Source organism: Erpetoichthys calabaricus, chromosome 18, assembly GCF_900747795.2.
Source record: "Erpetoichthys calabaricus chromosome 18, fErpCal1.3, whole genome shotgun sequence".
In the NCBI taxonomy this organism is placed as follows: Eukaryota; Metazoa; Chordata; class Cladistia; order Polypteriformes; family Polypteridae; genus Erpetoichthys; species Erpetoichthys calabaricus.
Window position 1 is genome coordinate 58,123,769 of NC_041411.2, and position 22,504 is coordinate 58,146,272.

The 22,504-nt window shown below is 41.2% G+C and overlaps 2 protein-coding genes across 3 annotated transcripts in view; one reads left to right on the top strand and one right to left on the bottom strand.

Annotated features, from left to right (window-relative positions):
- The window catches only part of cfap92 (cilia and flagella associated protein 92 (putative)), a 28,810-nt gene extending 26,606 nt beyond the window's left edge, over positions 1 to 2,204 (top strand). The window contains exons 13-16 of one of the 2 annotated variants that reach the window (XR_007933922.1): positions 901 to 1,065; positions 1,162 to 1,374; positions 1,486 to 1,648; positions 1,723 to 1,808. Coding sequence is in view for 1 of the 2 variants with exons in the window: in XM_028824191.2 (XP_028680024.2) it covers positions 901 to 1,065; positions 1,162 to 1,374; positions 1,723 to 1,876; positions 1,975 to 2,189 (747 nt within the window). In the remaining variant the exon portion in view is untranslated. Of the gene's footprint in view, positions 1 to 900; positions 1,066 to 1,161; positions 1,375 to 1,485; positions 1,649 to 1,722; positions 1,877 to 1,974 lie in introns of those variants that run through there. The other variant, XM_028824191.2, reaches the window with a different exon arrangement.
- Positions 2,205 to 5,373: 3,169 nt separating this feature from the next.
- On the bottom strand, positions 5,374 to 22,036 carry acad9 (acyl-CoA dehydrogenase family, member 9). The gene is made up of 18 exons (XM_028824251.1): positions 21,805 to 22,036; positions 11,768 to 11,861; positions 11,592 to 11,693; positions 11,377 to 11,483; positions 11,194 to 11,294; positions 10,963 to 11,041; positions 10,476 to 10,650; positions 10,232 to 10,305; positions 10,068 to 10,143; positions 9,889 to 9,959; positions 9,689 to 9,808; positions 6,855 to 6,983; positions 6,652 to 6,731; positions 6,370 to 6,496; positions 6,144 to 6,221; positions 5,928 to 6,056; positions 5,651 to 5,723; positions 5,374 to 5,557 (listed from the first exon to the last, which is right to left on the bottom strand). Exons 1-18 carry the CDS (start codon positions 21,970 to 21,972, stop codon positions 5,457 to 5,459), a joined length of 1,884 nt encoding a protein of 627 aa, XP_028680084.1. The 5' UTR covers positions 21,973 to 22,036; the 3' UTR covers positions 5,374 to 5,456.
- Between the last annotated feature and the right edge of the window lie 468 nt (positions 22,037 to 22,504).

A 22,504-nucleotide genomic window follows, 5' to 3' on the forward strand; every position in this document is an offset into this window, starting at 1 on the left:
CTTGACATTACTTTTGATTGATTTGTTTTCTATTAGACAGGTGAATGAAGTGAGAAAGTTAACTGCTAACTAAACCCGTTATTTAATTCCATGGTGCTCATTCTGCCATGGCAGACATTTCCAAACCTGTTGATTTTCTTTTTTAAGACCACTGGCTGTCAAAATGTTTTGTGGACTTGAGCAGATCAACATTCCCGAGGCCTTCACCTTTCTTTATTTTCAGTTATTGTGTGATGGGCGCAGGTGGTTGTTTATGTGTTGGTATATTTTGTGTCTTAATATTGTTTGGTTGCTAATTAAGGAATAAAGAAATAATTAAGGGGGGGGGGGAGTCTTAAGATGTGCATCAATTAAAATTATGGCAAAGAGTTAATTAGCAGCAACGTTTGGTCACTAATTAAGAAAAGGGTTAGAATGAAAACCTGCAGCCACAGTAGCTCTGCAGGACTGGAGTTTGTTGGTTTCTGCTGCAAAATGTTATTTTATCCACTAGATGGCAGCAGACTACTGTCTCATTATGGCTTAATTATTATAACCACTAAATCCCCGAGAGACATTCAGGGTTAACCGTATTTACATAGAATTCTGAACCCAAGAGACTCTGGGGGTTAATGCATAAGAGGTAAATGACTGACTAACCTTTAATTTCTCCTTTCATCTTCTTTTAATGGCAGCTTTTTCACAGCTACTCCCACCTTTCTCCTTTTATCTGCCCTGGGTTTGTCCCCCTATATATGCTACCTGCTTTTTTCTTTTTCAGTTGCACACTTGAAGGCTGTACAGCCAAAAGTTGCATCTTTACCCTTGTTCACTTTTCAGCGTGGAAATAACCTTTAACCCTTTTCCTTACCAGATGCTGGCTAAGTGCCCCTCTTACTACGTTTGGCTTTGTTTTCCTAGGGGAACATTGACCTTATCAACCAAGCAAGCCAAAGAATTCAGCGGCCCAAGGTACCAATGATCACAGCTCTTCCTCCAGCTGGCAAAGCCGCTTACAACTACAGTGGGCAGGCAATGAACTCCACTGAGCTCTCCATGCAGCTTCTCAGAAGGGAGATGGCAAAGGTGCGGCCTTTTGTCAGAATATGGAGCACTGGCTACTCTCAGTACTGTCTTCCAGTGCACAGCCTCATTTTTAAACACACTGGTTTTCTTTTCCAGGAGCCAAAGCGACTGTTCACCTACAACCAAGAGTACATGTCTGCCACTGTTCTTCCAATAGATATTGAAAAGGATGCAAAAGAGAAGCAAGCCAGGTCAAAGGCATGCTGGCGCACTACTGAGGGCTTCACATACCCAGGATTCAAGAGCTCTATTGAGAGCAACCGACATCACAAAATTCCAGATACTGCCCGTCTGGATGAACTGCAAAAGGTACTCGCAGAATATCAGCCATGTTGGCTCCGGCTACACAGCCTGATAAAAGAAATATGTGTGTTTGTGCTCTGTTGGGAGAGGATCAAACTCGCCACTCTCTGTTCCCAGGGCCGACTCCGGTGACTGACATTATGTAACATGGTTTACTGTGGTTGATATGGCGTATCATGCAGTTAGGCAGCTACTGACCTCAATCGTGCAGACTTAGCACCCAGTGCCAAGGAGGACTGCTGATGTTGCGGACTTGTGGTTTTCTGGAAATTTCTTGAGTGTACGTAGTGTAGCATCTTCTCTAACCTCTTACGCTGAGTTAAAGGCTGCTTATTCTTGCCTGTGTCTTCTCAGCCTTGGATAGAAAATCTTCCTCATGCCAACGTTCTGCAGCCCACACTGTCACGGGGCAGATGGACATGGAGCAGAAGAGCAGAGGATTTTGAACTCTACAAGAAGCCAAACGCTTTTTTCAGTTCCAAAGCCCCTGTAACCATCTTCTTAGCAGGTGGGTAAGGGATTCTGGGTAATAACAATGAAGTCAAGAATCACTTAAAAGCAAGAGAACTCCATTAATACATTTATTTTTTGACTGTTTTTGTTCAGGAGATTCTCTGCAGGAGGAGCAACTGCAAGCTGCCCAGAGACAATACCAGAACTGGCAGCAGAAGGTTGTGGTCATGGGTGGCATGAAGTTTTCTCGACACTCCCATGAGTCACTTGAAGACAAGCGACCAATGCCCTCCCTTGGACAGTCAGCCCCGCCAGTACAGGTTTGTAATCAGCAGTCTGGGAATTTCTCTTACCAACTCACTAAATAAAATAAAACACAATAAAAAAAAAACAAAACACAAAAGTCCCAAGTGCTAAATTAGGAGACCATGAACTGGAGGAGTCCGTCCTGCCATTGCAGTACAGCAAGTCTCATGAGGTCAGCACAGTTCGTCTTTCTCTATTTTCAGAAGTCCCTGCTAGAGAAGCCTACACGCCAGCTTGGATTTGCACCTGGGCCTGCAGAGCACCACAGTCTGAGCTGGGACGCCAATGCAATTCACCGCCATGACATGGAACACATGAAGTTCCAAGAGCTGAGGGGAGCAGATTTTCTGTAAGTTGCTGTTTTTTCTTTCATTCCAAAAAAAAAAAACAACACAAGGATAGGAAATGACCAGACACGGTCTGCATACGGACAACAGAGCAGCTTACTAGTGTCGGCCTTTTGTCACCACCTTCACGTTACAGTTTGGCCACAGGTGCAGGTACCCTGATACATGTACTGTATGAACTCCCACAAGTGTCTGGGGGTATGCATGCAGTTAAAATGTTAGCGTAAAACTATATTTTAGTAGGGAAAAATCCACTGCATTACGCTAAAACCATAGATGAAATGATACTGTAATTGATTATTCTCAAGCAAAGGGTGACACAGCTCATCCACAATGATTCTGTGAAGGACTGAAGCTCCCAGACTAAGCTTCAGTTCTTTTAATGCTGGGGTCACTGAACTTGAATGCTTTCTATGCACACACCTAACATGTCCCAATGAAGACTTTATTCTTGAGTGTCCTTAGTAGATATTAGCAGTTTCCAAGGAGAAATATTTTGGACAAAAGTAAAAATGTTATTGTGAGCAGTGTAAATAAATGCACAACAATGTGAGCGTAAATCATTAAATGTGTCATGAAATATACTTTGTTGCTTTTTTCTTTATATATTTAACTAGTTATGTTACCCAAATAAAATGGGTTGAAATCTATGCAATCAATGCAGGCCTCAGTGTTAACGTTTGCAATGCCCCACATAATGCATGTGTGTCTCTATTATATGGCATTTGGTATGGGATTTGTAAAAGCAGTGCCAATTTTTATAATTCACCATCTAATGGAACGACAAGTGCAGTGCCATTTATTATTACAAATGAATGTGATGCATCATCTTTTGGAAAGAGAGAGACAAAGCAACCAGACAGACACTTTTCCTCCTATTAGGGTGGATTATTTCTTTACTTCAGTGACACTACACACAACATGAAATAAGCCTTGAAATGAAGACTGTCATTTTCACCTCTCAAAGAAGAGAGGGTGGGCTATAGAAAGTGCTACTTTTTGATTGGTGAATCGTCACTAGAGGGGGTCGCTCACAGTTGCAATTCGGCAGAGGATCCCTAAAGCAAGCAAAGCACATCAGAGTTGTGACTGTGCGTCTGTGGGGAACAGCTGTGCAACAAAAAGTAGAAAAAATCTTCATACAGAATTGCACTACAAAGAAGCTACTTTAATTCAGGCCACGCAGATCGAAGGACATGTTTACCGTCATGTGTACATGGTACAATGGAATTCTTGCCTATATTCTCAGTACAGCTGACAAAAATATAATAAAACATTTTAAAAAATTATACATAGCATGCAACACCATGTATAAAAAACACATACATACATACACACATACATACAAACGGTATTTGTTCTTAGGATTGTTTGTTCAGCAACCTTATGACTCATGGGTAGAAACTGTACCGAATCTACTGGTGCAAGTGCCAAAGGTGCCATACCATTTGCCAGAAAGTATAAATGTAGCACTTTATGGGCATTCTACCAATGACTCACCAATCAAAAAACAGCCCACCTTGTTAACTTGGATGGGTCAAAATGACACTTTTTACAAGGCGTATTTCATGTATGCGGTGCCACTGAAATATACAAATAATTAAATAATCCTCTTTAATAAAATCCCGGTGTGCGTCCAGGTGTCCGTGTGTATGCGCGGGGCACGGTGCGATGCGTGATATTACTGTCACAGAAAGTTACAGGCGTTTTACGGAAATACAAACCAGTATTACTGCGAGAGGAAATTAAAAGGTACACAATACAGTGACGCATATTACAGCCACATATAAGCCAGTATTACTGTCAGTGGAGATTAAAAGGCATATTACCGACGCGCACGCCTGTATTACCGCCAGAGAAAATTAAAGGTAGCCTACCTGTATATTACAGACATACAAGACAGTATTACTGTCACAGAAAATTAAAGACACACAATACACAGCGGCAGCCCACAAAGAACAGTCAGCTCAGCAAGTAAACATCAACAAAAGAAAGGCTGAAAGAAAGAAAAATACGACCAACAAAAGAATGAGGTCAAAGTCCTTGCCATTTAATATAGACTGTTCCTACTGATGTTTATGCACTACTGTTCTAGCGCCCGCTATTGTAACAGGCTAAATGACTAGTAAAGAAATAAGCAACAAAAGCCATTTCATGAAACATTTGTTTACTCACATATCATTATAGTTTTCCTTACTTATTGTCACTTTACACAATATAATTATTTGCATATAATTTTGTCCAAAACATTCCTCCATATTTTCAGTTTAATATACTTGTTTTACATTTCAGCTATTTTTAAAAACTGTGACTCGTTTTTCTTTTCTTGCTTAACTAAAGCAGACTTCCACATAAAAACACATTAGGATTTTACAAGCCGTAACTTCTTTTTACTTCAGCTCAGATTTCTGCTGCTTTCTGAATCATCATGTCTGAAAGCCTTCCACGTTAGGATGAATGGCTGAATGGCCATTTTCAACACAGCAGTCGGGTGTGAAACCTCAACTCTTCACCAGTTCCCCAGACACTCAAGTTCTCCATAAGCTCTGGGGGGTTAGAAGTACCTGAAATTGTCATCAACATGTAATAATGAAGCTAACAAATTGCGTTTCTTGCTGCTTCCCCTGCAGGCCCTACTACAAGGAGCATACTTTCCACTACAAACGTGCCACAAAGTTGCTGACAGATGAGGAGAGAAATGTCTTCCTGTTTCAGCAGCCTTTGCCGGCAGCAATTGAGCTATTTACCAGTGAGCCCCCGAGGAATGTGATGGAGCTGAAGACACACAGCTGGCCATTACTGCACATCATCTAGAACGGCAAACTCAGCTGTGGCTCTCTTTTATGGAGACGGTCGTGTTCATTCAGAATCCTGAAGCTACAAAAAAACCCCACAACACTAAAGCTAACAATGCCTCTTTATTACACAGCAGCAATGTACTAAAGATCCTCAATAAAAAAGCAACACTGAAGTGCAAGAACATCAGAAGGTTCTGTCCAGTGGGTGGGAACAGACATAGGTCCGTCTTTCGAGAATCTGCTGGGCAATCTTTTTGATGCTTGCGTCATGGTTTTCAGGGGAGTCTAAAAACAAAACAAGAGAGCTCACAGCACTCGGGCCAAAAAGGTCATCACCAAGTACCACCCTACCACAATTACAAAACAAAAAAATCCTACTTTTCTCCAGTTGTACAAGACGATAATTGTTTTGGAAGTATGCTTGAGCGCAGAAGGTGTTTGCCAGAAGGACCTAAAACAGAAGAATAATGTCAAAACCAATGAGTTTTCTCAAAATGGCAGCACCATGCTCATTCAGACATTCTGTCTCTTTACTGTGCTCATGCCATCGCTTCTGTACAAAGCTATAGAAATAAAAAGTGCTGAATAGCCGACAGGTTATTAAAAGGAAACAGTCTGTGAAAATGTCCCAAGAGCCTGAAGTGCATCAGCTCACCTCATGGTCGTGATCTCTAAGGCCGATGGTAATGGAGCGGCTGGCACGAGACAAAACAGCAGTCATGGCGTAGATATGAATGAGCACGTCGGCTATTCTTTTCAAGACTAGCTGTTCATCGATGATGCTCTGTTCAACAAAGGGACAAGATGTGATGAGTAGCTGCAGTCCCACAGCCTCATACAACCTTTAACAAGCGGGGCTACTTTCATTCACCTTGCCAAATCGGTACAGTAGACCATCTACGGTTTTCCCAAAATAAAAGACATTCTCCTCAAGCTTCTTGGCACTGTCCTGAAAGCTCCAAAAAAATGAGCCAATTAATTGCATCATCTTTTACAGATTTGTAAGCCCTTACCCACCTCACAATTTATGGCCAAGAATAAAGAGATGTCTTAAGAGACACTAAACACGGTGATTAAAATGGTGGAATGCTGATTACCGTCAGACTTGGATGCACAACACCATCAGGCCCTGAGAGTCCCAGGTCAATCTTTTTGCTTAAGGAGTTCTGTAATTTCTCCCTAAAAATCTCCATAAAAACGCTCAAATTTCCTTTTTTCATTTCCCTGAGTTAAGGAAAGATAATGAGTAATTAATAATACTAATAATAATAAAATAATAAATATTATTATTAATAATAATAAATAATGAGTAGGACCAGTTGAGGGCCAACATAAGATGTCCACATCACAAACATCTATATGTCTCTTGTAGCGCTTACTTTATTTTCCCAGCAAGTATTTTGCCTGCATACTGTATCCCAGTCAAAGCAATGTACATTCGCAGGATCTCATTGGTACCCTGCAAGAAAAAGACAAATGACCAAAATAGTAAGAATATCAGCATATGAGCCACTACTAAGAATAAGAACATGCAATGGAGCAATTATTATTGTATTAACAACAGCACCTATGCTGTACATACCTCAAAAATCAGCAGGATTCTGGAGTCCCTGAGATAGCGCTCATAGGGGTAGTCCTTCATGTATCCCAGACCTCCAAGAATCTGCAAGGCCTCACTGACACACATCCAGGCACCTTCTGAGCTGAACACCTACAAAGAACAGTATTTGCATAAAATATTTCACCCCAGTAGGTGCCATTAAGTGGCAATGACAAACATCAGATAGAACATAAAAACAATTCTGTGGAGATCAGGCCATTCAACCCAAACAGCTTTGCTAATCCAAAAAGTATTCAATTAATTTCTCCCAAAGTTACTTCATGTTCTGAAGATCCCCAAAGTACTTCTTACTCACACTACTTGATAACTTATTCCAAGTGTCAATGGTTCCCTATGTGAAAATTGTTTTTTAATGTTTGTGTGAAATGCATCCATAGCAAGTTGTCAACAGCACCCCTGTGTTCTTACTAAATTCCCGTCATAGTTTTCAATCATGTCACCTCTTAATCTTTGTTTTCTTAAACAAAAAATATGCAGATCCTTCAATATCACTGGCCAACAAGCATTTTGGTACTGGGAGTCTTTCACCTTTACTTTGACAGGTTTCACTTGCGGACTCCAAATCTGAAAACCGTTTTCGTCCAGCAGCACGTCCCGTTTTTTAGTTATGATGTTCCAGGTCTTGGACAATAAGGTGGATAACCATTTTGATAAATGCTGGTAATTCCACTAGGGATGCCATGGAGATAAATGATTTCGCCACACATTACTAACAGCAGTGAGTTGTTTTCCTTGTCATTACTAATTTTATTTAAAAATTATAAATTTTTAATTAGTAGAAAAAATATTTGTTTCCGATTACCAGATCTTATATGACTCTAAAGCATATTGACACAACTCGAACACAACGGTGCAGTAGGTAGAGGTTTTACTGTTAAACAACATTTCAGGACATTTTGTTCATTAGATTCACCATTACTTTGAAAATTTTGTAAAGGCGATGGACAGAAACGGCGATGCTTTTCAGCATTTAAGAAAATAAATTTGGTCTTGAGAAAAGTGAAGCCAAAATTAAGGAAGGTGTTTTTGTTGTTCCTGAAATCCGTGAACTGATGCCTGACGAGGAGTTCAAAAGGAAACTGAAGCCCACTGAATCAGCAGCATGGGAAGCATTCATGCAGGTTGTCCAGAATTTTCTTGGCAGTCACAGAGCAGAGAACAATGCTGAGCTTGTGGAGAACCTGCTGAAAGCGTATCAGCTTACGGGAGCCAGAATGTCACTGAAGACGCATTTTTTACATTCTCATCTCGAATCTGGGCGGCACGGTGGCGCAGTGGGTAGCGCTGCTGCCTCGCGGTTGGGAGACCTGGGAACCTGGGTTCGCTTCCCGGGTCCTCCCCGTGTCTGCGTGGGTTTCCTCCCACAATCCAAAGACATGCAGGTTAGGTGGATTGGCGATTCTAAATTGGCCCTAGTGTGTGCTTGGTGTGTTTGTGTGTGTCCTGCGGTGGATTGGTTCCTGCCTTGTGCCCTGTGTTGGCTGGGATTGGCTCCAGCAGACCTCCGTGACCCTGTGTTCAGATTCATCGGGTTGGAAAAATGGATGGATCTCGAATCTGGGCAATGTCAGTGAGGAGTATAGGGAAAGATTTCATCAAGATATAAAGGTGATGGAAAACTGATATTGGGGGGAAAATTCACTCCGAGCATGATGGGTGACTACTGTTGGTTCTTGCAAAGAGAGACGGATGTGCAGTACAAGAGTGCCTCCAACATTTTTGGGCACACTGACCTCACTTTTATACCGAGGTAAATTGACATAAATATACTTTAACGTGTCTCTGGTATCGTCTTCTGGTTTGTTTTCAGAATAAACACATCAAAATAATTTTGGTGGGGCATAGTCCAAACTCCAGATAGCGTGTTGATATATTATATTGACATTCAAAAGTGTCAAAACGTCAATGATGTGAATTTCAAAAACCTGACGTGCTAACTTAATTATGTCATATATGAAATCAGTAAAAAAAAAAAAAACTTAAGAGCTGCTCTGAAGTTTCCAGTAGCAAACAAAAAATATTTTTTTGTAGACCAGTGACCAATATATTTGGTCATGGTTCATACCTTGCAGTCCTGAAATCAGCCTAGTTGCTCTTGTGTGGAACACCTCTAATGCTGCTATGTCTTTTATGAAGACAAAAACTGCCCTCAGTACTGCAGATGAGGCCTCACTAGTGACTCCTAACACTGGGCTTCATAACCTAACATCCTATGAGCTGTCTGAATTGCTTCTGAGCACTGTCTGGATGTAGAGTGCCATGTCTACTGTGACTCCCAGGTCCTTCTTATAAAGGTGTACTTTCAAGTTTTAAACATCTTATTGTGTATTCAAATCCTCTATGTTTACTTCCTATATGCAATACTTTATTTACTTTAAATCTGCCCAAATCCCTCTTCAATGATTCAGCTGATTCTATATTACCTGCCATTCTACCTAGACTCGTACCAACTGCAAGTTTAACCAGCTTGTTATTTATATTGTTATCAAAATAAATCATGCACTGTTGAAGAGCTGCTCTGATCCCTGATGGACACCACACAGCTCAGAAAAGGCTCCTCACACCACAGCCCTTTGCTTAAGCCAATTTTGTAATCATCTGCAGACTGCACCTTGAATTTGTCCACGTGCCACTTCTTAGATAACATACGCAGCAACTTTTGTCCCTTTAGATTATCAAAGAGTATCATAGTGGCCTGGTAGACTTAGAGAACAGAGTGATAAGCTTCTGCTACACAATGGCAAGAAAAAAGAAAAAAAAAAAATCATATACAATGACTTGAGTGTCCTTTGTACCTTTACCATGGCTGCCTCTACAGAACAGTCGGGCATCCCTGGGCGATCCATCATTCCAGCAGTGAGATAGGCCATGCTTTCCATGACAAATGCTTGTTGAGCCATTGTAGCAAATTTCTCCTGCAAAATGTATTTAAAACACAGGTCAGTGTAGAAAGTGATGTTGTTAACACAGGTAAAGAAATACGCCTAATAATCACCTGAATAAGTCCAAACTCCCCAAGTTTCTTGCCAAACTGCTTCCGTGTCCCAGCATACTCAGCTGTCATCTCTGTGGAGAGATAAAGGAGACCGCGAGCTTGTAACGCCATCATCTATCTGCTTGGCTAAATGGTGCACAGTGATTGGAATAACAGTGACACATCTGTGCTGCTTTTACCTATGAGCCTCTTAATCATGCCCGCAGAAGCGCTGCCCATGCTGAAACGACCACTATTCAAGATATTCATTGCGACCTTTCCCAAAATAAGAGAACAAAGATAGCAGCTACATAGCAGTTTGTGCTTCCAGGGTGTCAAATGGGTGCTTTCATTTGTCACTCACCTTGAATCCTCCTCCTACTTCTCCAATGACATTCTCCACAGGCACCCTGGTGTTTTCAAAGTGAACTTCAGAAGCTGGCACAAGTAGGAAGTACAATCAGAAGATGCTAGAACAATGCTGCACATAGAAGTCTTACATCACAGAACACATAACGACACAGTCACATGACTACACACATGGAATTTCCCATACAACCGCTCACATATAGTTATGGTCACGCTTGTCCTCACAGTTCAGTTCTTACTGTTGGAGCCTCTGATTCCCAGCTTATCTTCTGGTTTCCCACTTGTAACACCACCAAAGGCTCTCTCCACTATGAACGCTGTGATTTTATCCATTTTTTTCCCATCCGTGTCAACAACTTCAGTACGAGCAAACACAGTGAATATATCTGCAAAGCCTCCATTGGATATCCAGATCTTGAAAATAAAGAGAAACGTGCTAAGCAAATTCCAAGCTAACAGAAATGTGACTGTAGCAGTCTTTATCAGCTCTGTTCACACAAAATCAAGCAGATTGGGGAGGAGAATCTGAAAATCTCAGCTGCTTGGCTACCCACAATGTCCCCCTTGCTGCAGATGCTCTCTGCAGCTACTCACTAGTCACCTAAACCCTGGGAGTAACTTCATAAGAGTAAACCTCATAGGAGTAAAGGACATTGGGTGATAAAAATGGCAGCAGGCCCTAGGCTTCACCAGCCAGGTCAATTCACTATCCCCAGGAAGGAATACCTTGGATCCATTTAGCACAAAGTACTTCTTATCTTCACTGAGCGTTGCTCTGCTCTGGATGGATGCTGCATCACTGCCACTGCAGATATAAGGCATTCTGAGTTTTAAACTGATGTGTCCACTCTGCACAAGGCACCTCATTACCACGATCAACACTAGTCACATTTGGACCTTTTCTGCGGTACACTCTAGTTACATTGCACAAAAGTGGACTTCTCTAGCCAAACATACCTGCCAGGCTCTGTCAGACAGAAGGCAGCAATGTGCTCTCCAGAAGCCAGCTTTGGTAAGTACCGAGATTTTTGTTCATCATTACCTGCAATCAGGATCCCCTGCAGAAAGCATGAAAAACAACAAAGTAGAGTACGTTCTCACAACAGCAGCCATGCTCAAGGTGCCATCAGAGACACATACCTTCAATCCAATAGCCTGATGAGCTGCCAAAGTGACAGCAATTGAGCCATCCATGGATGTGATCTCTCCAAGGCGAGCATACATGGTGTTGGAGAGACCAAGTCCTCCTAAAGACATAACAAGCAAACTGAAGTAAGTAGGCATAGCAAGGCGAAGCCCAGTGGATATCAAGATATCATGAAGTGTAATGACAAAAATCCATGCTTCTCACTGACCATACTCCTCTGGAATCTGTATCCCAAACAGTCCTAACTCTTTTAGCCCAGACATTGTCTTGGGTGGGATTGTTGCTTCAAGGTCAATCTTCCTTGAGTCCACTGAAATTTTAGACACTTTGTTACCACCAATGCAAGACAGACATGATCACCTCCTGCAATTTTGCACATCTCACCATCCTCCATGAAGAATTTCTCCACTGGTGCCACCAGCTGACCAATCTCTTCCAACTCTTCATTACTAATCTCTGGATAGGGAAATGCCTCTGCCTGGCGGGAAATATCAAACAAAGGCCATCACTGATTTCATAAAAAGTTCATTTAGAATAAAAGAACAAAGAAACAAGTGTGGAGTCATTACAGGCAGAATTGATCACTAGGACTATTTCAAAGCCTTCCATATATGGGAAGAAGGAAAAAAAACAAAAATAAAAAAAACCCTGGGATTGGCCATGCTCCTTAGGGACAAGCTGTCAGAGATGGGAGTAGATTCATATCTGGTGGCATGGATCGTGGACTATCTTAAACACAGACCTCAGTATGTGCGTCTCGGAAACTGCAGGTGCGATATTGTGGTCAGCAACACAGGAGCGTCGCAGGGGACTGTACTTTCTCGGGTCCTGTTCAGCCTTTATACATCAGACTTGTCGGAGTTGTGCCACATGCAAAAGTTTGCTGACGACACTGCTATCGTAGGCTGCATCAGGAGTGGGCAGGAGGAGGAGTATAGGAACCTAATCAAGGACTTTGTTAAATGGTGTGACTCAAACCACCTTTGTTGAGGAGCTGGTGGTGGATTTTAGGAGGACCAGGCCCCTCACAGACCCCGTGATCATCAGAGGTGACTGTGTGTAGAGGGTGCAGACCTATAAATACCTGGGAGTGCAGCTGGATGATAAACTGGACTGGACTGCCAATACTGATGCTCTCTGTAAGAAAGGACAGAGCCGACTATACTTCATTAGAAGGCTGGCGTCCTTCAACATCTGCAATAAGATGCTGCAGATGTTCTATCAGACGGTTGTGGTGAGCACCCTCTTCTACGCAGTGGTGTGCTGGGGAGGCAGCATAAAGAAGAGGGACGCCTCATGCCTGGACAAACTAGTGAGGAAGGCAGGCTCTATTTAGGCATGGAGCTGGACAGTTTGACATCTGTGGCAGAGCGACGGGCACTCAGCAGGCTCCTGTGAATCATGGAGAATCCACTGCATCCATTAAACAGTGTCATCTCCAGACAGAGGCGCAGCTACTAGGGGTAGGCGGTATGACCAAAATTCTATATCACGGTATTTTTCTAAATAATCCCGGTTTCACGGTATTTGATGTTATTTTTTTCCCATGCATGAGTGGATGTTAAACACATTTTCCACTGCAATTACTGGCTAAGAATAACCTATTCCACTGTCAAGAGCATTGTACATTGTACAAAAAAACATTTTAATGTGCACACAAGTATTAATACAGGTTTGCATTGCCCCATAAAGTGATACTTTTTAAGGGGGTGGCACTAATGAAGAGAAGGAAATCACATTGCATGACAGATGCAGTCAAAATATAGAGCCTTTTTATTTAACAAATTTTGCAAAAACTTAAATTATAATTTTGACAACATATTTTCAACCATCCAAAGAGGTATTCAGACTTAGGAAAATATCCAGAGGTGCTTGTCAAAAGTTGTATTGCACTGAACATGTCTTCGAAAAGGAATAAATAAATATTTTTTGTAAACCAACTACACTTTCTGTTAATGTTAACAATCTCTGTCCACTGACACGTTAAAGTGACTTTTTAAACAACTTTACCATCATTAAACTGCATAATATTTAAACTAATAAATAATAACAATAAAATAAGTAATTGTATTATTACTGATAGTTGCACTATTATTTCAAGGCTTCAAAAGCCCAGGTGCATTACACAGTATTTACCAAATTAAAATAAAATAAAACAAGTGCAATCTTGGTGATGACATCTTTACCAACTGAACTATCATTTAGGCAAACTGCATTAATATGGACCTTGCTTCAAGCTAAGCTATATACATAAATAATACAACTGCAACTTGCATTTATAATTATATTTGTGGTACAGCCCTACGGAATCGTATTAGGGCCACAGTGAAGAAAAAAAAAATACAGACACAGGGAAGAAAAAAAAAAAAACTATACGTCGAGAATAAAGTCGACATTTCCACTCTATTCTCATAGTTTACTTTATAATTAAAGTAGAGTGTCGTAACTAAACTTCATCCTAAAATCATTGTTTAATTTACTAGATTTTCTCAAACCCCATCATAAATTAATTTAGCACATTAAATGCTTTGTGTTGTGTTCCCCGACCCAGTTGTTAATCACTACGCTCCTTAAACTGACTTCCTCCGCACTAATAGACAGCGATCACCATACAGAATCCATTCACTGTATGATATTCCTGCTCTCTGAAAATTTAGAATTTATATCAAGTATTTATCTTGGCATTCTAAATGTTCAGAGAGCATGAATATCATGTGAATGGATTCTGTGCGGCGATCGCTGCCGGTGCCTCCTCTTAGTGCAGAGGAAGTCAGTTTAAGAAGCTCGGGGAACACTTAACACAAAGCATTTAATGTGCTATATAACTTATGACGGGGTTTGAGAAAATAAAGTCAACATGTCGTCACAATATTACACAGTACCCAGGTACATTACACTGTATTGAAAACAAATAAAACAAGTACAACTTGGCTTGCAGTATTATCCAGTAGTATAGAAACAGAATTTACACATCTGACCTTTTAAAACTAAAGTATCTCCAGGCGACAGACGTGACTCCTTTTTTTCGGCTCTCTGTCCATTCTATCGCGCGGCATACCTATGCTACCGCCCACTATTTGGTGGTGTAGCAGTGAAAAAGAGCCCATGTGCAACAAATCTGTGTTTAGCGGTGTAGCAGTGAAAAAGGTCCCCACTTGAACAGTTTCCCGCTGCGCCACGTTCCGAACGTCGTTTAGGCCAGGGATGTGCAAAGTCATTCCTGGAGGGCCGCAGTGGCTGCAGGCTTTTGTTCCAACCCAATTGCTTAATAAGAAGCACTAATTGCTCTAGAAACACTTCTGCTTCATTTTAGTTATCTCCCTCGTTAAGATTTGAACCCTTATTGCTTATTTAAGTCTTAAACAGCTGCATTCTTGGTTTTTAATTGCTCCTTATTAGCAATAAGATGCAAATGACAAAAGAAACCAGCAGTTATCCATTTTGCTTGTTACCCTTTACGCCTGTGTGTATTTATCATGCACTATTTGGTTTAATTAAATACTTGGAAGGAAAGAGAAGACAAAAAAGTCAAGGATTGAGAATTACCCATCCGTTTTACACTTCAAAATATTTGGATATCTTTAGAATGGAAAAAAAAATCTAGGATTTGAGAATGACTTGACATAGCAGAGTTAAAGCACTAAAAAGCCATGAAATGTAATTATTGGCAAGGATTGTTTTCTAATTAAACAACTGGGTTGGAATAAAAACCCGCGGCCACTGCGGCCCTCCAGGAATGGCTTTGCACACCCCTGGTTTAGGCAATTTAAACCGGTGTTGCGGTATAAGAAAAATCCATATCATAAAAAAAATAAAAAACGGTTTGTGGTATGAACCGGTATACCGCCCAGCACTAGCAGCTACAGCGACAGACTGCTGTCAATGTCCTGCTCCACTGACAGACTGAGGAGATCGTTCGTCCCCCACACTATGAGACTATTCAATTCGGGGTAAACATGAACATTATACAAAGTTACTGTCTATTATACCTGCATTTTTATCACTCTTTAATATTGTTTTTTTGTATCAGTATGCTGCTGCTGGAGTATGTGAATTTCCCCTTGGGATTAATAAAGTATCTATCTATGATGGCCAGAGGCTTTGGGTCATTTTTCACTATTTCTTATTCTCCTAAAATGTACTAATCAAGCCAAAGATCTCTATGTAGCCAGCTCAACAACCTCAACAACCTGTTACATGGTTAACCTCTAGAATGGCAGCCATCTCCCTTATGACATCATCATCAAAACAGAGACTGTGCCTGCCTGCTGCACCTCATCACTTCTCTTGTGTTTATTTCTCAATGCCCAGCTCAAGGTGTGCTGGGTAGTATTATGATAACAATAATTATCAAATATTTTAAGCTCCTTGATAACAATTGTGTGGTGGGCAATTTTTGTAGCTAGAAGGCTGCATAGGACAGATTTGTTTTGTTTAAACTAACTTTCATGAGCAAGAAAAAGCTTTTAAAACACTTAAGTCTCATTTGCAGCACTAAAATTGCATCTCACTCCGTGAAGTACTAAAGTGGGTGGCACAAGACTCACAGTATTTCAGCCGGGGCACATGCATCTACTGGTTAATCAAGTACAATCCATAAAATGCTAGATCTGTGAGAAAGCAGGTCTCTGCTTCAACCCACATGTGGCTAGAGCAACATCTGGCCATGGGAAATTCTAATGAATCACAAAATACAAGGTACTGTCTATGGTCAAACTGACCAAGTGGCTAGCAAGATGGAAGAAATGCCATAGTGGATCCAATAATTAACAAGCAGGCTAACTCACAGTCTGGCTTTTTGGCATAATGAGCCAGATGGAAAAAAGCAATAGATATTGTGTTTCCTCGAAAATAAGACAGGGTCTTATATTCATTTTTGCTCCAAAAGATGCACTAGGGCTTATTTTCAGGGCATATCTTATATTTATTCATTTACAACAATATACATTTATCCAAATACAGTCATGTCATCTTCTTCTGGAATATCGTCATAACTCTCCACATTCAAACCCTGAATTTCAGCCTGAATTTGTTGCTACTCCAGGGTCGAGGTGTGTGCTTCGATGTTTGATGAATGGTTCAATGTGGTGAAGCAAAATGCAGACATAAAAATGCATTTGTGGTGTTTTGATACTCAAGCGTTGCATATTCCCCAAAGTAATGACACGATACATTTTACAAGTCTCACATACCATCTTCTGTGCTAACTTTTTTTTTTTTTTTAGCACCGTTACAATACCATCAGAATGTACGGCGGCGTATTTGAGCTACCGAGAAAAAAAATAAATAAGGACATAATAAAAATGTCTTTTTTGTGATTAATGTGGAAATTTAGGCTTTAACCTTGTAGTTTACTTTATCATTAAAGCAGACTGTCGTAAACGTCATCTTAAAACCGACCCAGTTGTTAAATCGCTATGCGCTTCTGGGGCTCCTTCCTGACCTGACAGCAGCGGATTTGATGAAGCTACAATGACACCAGTGTATGTGGTGTGTGCCTGTGTTCACCATGCGATGAGCTGATGCCCCATCCAGAGATTTTGTTTCTGTCTTGCGCCAATGCTGCAGGAATAGGCACATCTCTGAATTGATGGATGTAATCATTAAACATCCTTGTCAGAGATATCGTGGCAAGGTGTCCTCGGAATTTAATGGATGTTTTGGGCACATGCGTCACATGGCGTGAAGTATAAACCTGGCCTTGGGCGCCTTACTTTTCAGCCGACGATCTTGACTAACACGGTACGAGAGAGAACAAATAAAACATGCAAGCTTATGACTTTCACATCACTTTTGTATTACATTTTTTTTTTCCCCCCATTTGTGTATTCTTTTTCATCTATTTGCTTAAAAAATGATAATCCTTGGTGGATCACTCCGATATGTCTGCATTCTTTTGCACTGTATTTTTGTAGAAATCACCTCTCAATTGTAGAGAGCATAAAGCACTATTTAGTGTATACTGCAATAAGTATCACTATCATTTAATTTTTTTTGCCCCCATGTTTGAACTATTTTGGCTAAATCATCTGACTGAGTGGAACTTCGAAAAATATTTTACCAGAGTAACTCTTGTGGGCATACAATGGCCATGCATCACTGCCTGCAGCTCCCACTCAGACTGGCAACATTGTATCCTGGTCCTAGTGAGCTGAATGACTTTCGGCCTGTTGCTCTGACATCACATGTGATGAAGACCATGGAGAGGCTGCTGCTTCACCACCTTAGGCCACAGGTTCAACACGCCCTTGACCCTCTGCAGTTTGCATATCAGGAGAAGGTGAGAGCAGAGGATGCCATCATTTATATGCTACACCGATCCCTCTCTCACTTGGACAGAGGCAGTGGTGCTGTAAGAATTATGTTTCTAGACTTCTCTAGTGCCTTCAACACAATCCAACCTCTGCTCCTTAGGGACAAGCTGACAGAGATGGGAGTAGATTCATACCTAGTGGCATGGATCGTGGACTATCTTAAAGACAGACCTCAGTATGTGCGTCTTGGGAACTGCACGTCTGACATTGTGGTCAGCAACACAGGAGTACCACAGGGGACTGTACTTTCTCCGGTCCTGTTCAGCCTGTATACATCGGGCTTCCAATACAACTTGGAGTCCTGCCATGTACAAAAGTTCGCTGATGACACTGCTATCGTGGGCTGCATCAGGAATGGGCTGGAGGAGGAGTATAGGAACCTAATCAAGGACTTTGTTAAATGGTGCGACTCAAACCACCTACAACTGAACACCAGCAAAACCAAGGAGCTGGTGGTGGATTTTAGGAGGACCAGGCCCCTCATAGACCCAGTGATCATCAAAGGTGACTGTGTGCAGATGGTGCAGACCTATAAATATCTGGGAGTGCAGTTGGATGATAAATTAGACTGGACTGCCAATACTGATGTGTTGTGCAAGAAAGGACAGAGCCGATTATACTACCTTAGAAGGCTGGCGTCCTTCAACATCTGCAATAAGATGCTGCAGATGTTCTATCAGACAGTTGTGGGGAGCGCCCTCTTCTACGCAGTGGTGTGCTGGGGAGGCAGCATTAAGAGGAAAGACGCCTCACGCCTGGACAAACTGGTGAGGAAGGCAGGCTCTATTGTTGGCAGGGAGCTGGACAGTTTAACATCTGTGGCAGAGCGAAGGGCGCTCAGCAGGCTCCTATCAATTATGGAGAATCCACTGCATCCACTAAATATTATCATCTCCAGACAGAAGAGCAGCTTTAGCGACAGACTGCTGTCACTGTCCTGCTCCACAGACAGATTGAGGAGATCGTTCCTCCCCCAAACTATGCGACTCTTTAATTCCACCCGGGGGTGTAAACGTTAACATTTAACATTATACATAGTTATTGTCTGTTTTTCACCTGTATTATTATCATTCTTTAATTTAATATTATTTATTGTATCAGTATGCTGCTGCTGAAGAATGTGAATTTCCCATTGGGATTAATAAAGTATCTATCTATCTATCTAAGATCCCAGCACCAGAAACACTCCACAGACTAGGACTTCCATCCAAAAACTTGTAAAGGAAAAACAACCCTGTTGTATATTATATGAGGATAATATGCTCTGAAACTTTCATTATTTATTCTGTTATTGACATTTTAGTTTGCTAAGACAAAGATCTTGTCTTGAAGTTTAATACATGTCATGTAAAATATTTTGATTCATGGTTATTATACAGTGGATTCAGACCCTATCACTTTCTGAACAATTTATTGTGATGTAGATTTATTTTTAAATTGATACTTTTGTTGTTTTTTGCTCATCAATTTTCACAATACTCCAAAAATATGTTTTAGAAAGGTTTGCAAATGAATTAGTATAAAAAACTGAAATTTCTCATTTACTGTATTCAGACTCTTTGTTGTAGCACTTCAAAAATTCTGGTTAGGTACATCCCGTTTGCTTTAGTAATCCTTGAGATGGGTCTACGACGTGACTGGAGTCCACCTGTGGAAAACTGAATTGACTGGACATTGTGTAGAAAGACACACACTGGTGTACAGAGAGTCCACAACTCACACTGCATGTCAGGACAAAAAAAAAAGCCACAAAGTCCAAGGAACTCTCTGTAGACATCTGTGTTAAAATTGTAGTAAGGCTTATATCAAGTAAGGTGAAAAACACAATTGCCCCTCGGGGATTAACGAAGTATATCAAATCAAAATCAGGGCAAAGGTATCAAACCAATTCTAAATCTTTAAACGTTCCCACAAGCACAGCAGCCTCAATAATTGTGACATGTAAGATTTTTAGAACTGCTAAACCTTTTCCTAGAGTTGGCTGTCCAGCCAAACTGAGTAACCAGGCAAGAAGGGCTTTGGTAAAGGAGATCACCAAGAACCCAATGGTCACTCTTCAGAAATCCTCTGCCGAGATAGGAGAATCTGTCAGAAGGACAACCATATCAGCAGCACTCCATAAATCAGGTGTTTATGACAGACGGGCTGGACAGAAGCCGCTCGAGTAAAATGCTCAAAGAGCACAAAGAAAAAAGAGATTGTCTTGTCTGAACAGACAACAGTATAACTCTTTGGGCAGAACTCTAAGGAAGGATGAAGTGAGGTCCATGAGGAAAACCTGCTCCAGAGAGCACACAACCTCACACTGGAGTGGCAGATCACCTCTCAGCACAAATATGACCCAAAGCAAACAGCCACACCAATACTGGAGGGGCTTCTGGACAAATCTCTGACCGTCCTTGAGTGGTTCAGCCAGGGCTCAGACTTAAACCTCATGGAACATCTGTGGAGAGACCTGTCAAAGAGGACTCTAAGCTGACATTGCTGCAATACAGGCTTCTACAAAGTGCTGAATTAAGGTGTGAAACACTTAAATGAATTAGTGAGTTCAGTTGTTCAATAAATTTGCAAGCCTTTAAGAAAACATACTTTCTTTAAATAGAAAAAACATTCTGTACATCTATACAATTACAGATTTGTTTGTTTCAGATTTACTTTGAGAGAGGTCACTTCAGCTTGTATATTTTGTATTTCCTCCCTCTTTTACGCATCTGACAGCAAAACGGAACAAGATAGTCAAATGCAAGGCACTGGTACACCAGCTCAAGTCTCCTCAGTGTAAAGGATATCATGACATGAACTTGGGAATCTTTCAGTAAACCTTTGTCAGTCAACAGCATTCACTGATACAGGTTTAGACTTTCCTATGTAAAGCAGAAGACACACATCGACACTGTCCAGAAGTGCTGCCGACTTCTCTGGCTCAGTCTCACTGGAGACTGAAAGCAACACAGTGGAATTGTGTTTTGTGGTCCAGCCGTCATGTTCTCCAGACCAAAGAGGAAAAGGATCATCCAAGCTGTGATCAGTGTCAGGTCTAAAAGCAGGTGTCTATCATAGTATGGGTGCCTATGGCTTGAGTAACTTGCACATTTGTGCTGGCATTATTAACGCACAAATATATGTACACATTTTGGAGTAACATGATCCACTTTCCAGCAGGACAACACCCAACTACATTTTGTCTGGATTACAAGTGCATGGCTGAGTAAGCAGAGAGTGCAGGTACTAGTCTGGTGTGCCTGTGGTCCTGACCGGTCTCCGGTTGAGAATGTGTGGCTCATTATGAAGTGGCCTGGCTCAGTTTTGGTTCATATTTACTGAACAATTTAAGTAAAAACAGGATCTAATAAGATTTACTGAACTAAAAAGACATACACACAACAAACCACCTAGTTTTCCTATGTATTTGATGTCCTCATAAGACACAGTATATTTTCCTTATAACTTAAAGAAGTAATATTTATCTATGAAAGTGTAGGGGGGAGGTTACACTATGAAAAAGAATGACTAGGAGCAGTCTTATATATGACGGTCTTAAGTGTTATTACACTACATACAGTATCACTTGTGTTACTGTCCCGTCTGACCACTGATAACATGCTAATTATCAGAGAACATAACTGAAAATCACATGCTTCATTAAACAAACAGGAATTGCTCAGAAATCAATCAATTACAGCAGTGCATTAAACAATTTACCACCCCTAGATTGTGCTTCATTAGGTTTACTAACTCGAACTCTGACCTAAATCTTTTTTTTTCGATTACGCCTTTGGTTGCCATGTAAACGGCTCTGAAGTGCGGGTGGTCCAACAGTGCCCCCTGTCGACAGAACCACCTTATTCTCTTAACATGTCTTCCATTTTCGTGACTTAAAGTGTACGGTTTGTGGTGATCCCTACAAATACCTTTAGCAATAAAAAGTGGAAGAAACGAACGGACGCCACTACGTTACTTTTACCCCTAAAGCCCGAGTGTATCCTTTAACTTAACCTTGTAGTTCTACACAATGAAATCCACTGTTCAGACCTGTCACTGCCCTTCTCACTAATCATTTACAATTGTACACCCAGACCACATGCAACCGAGAGACAGGAAGCCCACCTTATTTATTTTGCCCAAGAAGATATCCTTCGCGAAGGCCAAACTTGGGGACTGCGTTCGGAAGCCACGGAGGCTCTGCAGCCCTAGCACTTGAACTGTCAGCGCTCTTGCTCTAAAGTGCATCCGTGCACACGCCCGAGTAACACCGCTAATGACCATCGCCATCATAGAACGCACCGTAACACTTCTTAACTCACACGGTGTTGACCGCGTACTCTTCTGGTCGCATTTCGATGACGTAACATACAGCAGAACGTGGATTGGTCAGATTTTGGAGTATGCTTCCTCGTCTCAGTGACAAACGCATTACTGTATTAGTTCGGCGCGGATAGATGTGGACTTTAGATTGTTACAAAGCTCTAGACACGTGTCCCAGTTTGGCTTTGGGGAAAACTGTATAAAATATGTTAGCAATCTGTTTATAAAGGAATTAACACAGTGAGGCCTGGTCTTGTGGTACCTCCGCAAGATTGAGCATTAAAAGAGGAATTTCACAAGGCAGCCCAATCTGTCCCTTTTTTTGATGTGATTGATTTTGATTTGATGTATTTAATTAATCCTTGAGGGTGTGGTAATTAATTTGTCTTGTTATGATATTTTAATAGTTGTGAAGTTTGATTTTTATAAAGTTATTAAGCACATTTAGCAAGGTTTACTATGTAATGCAAAAGCGTTGCCAAGTAACCTAGGACAGCTGGGA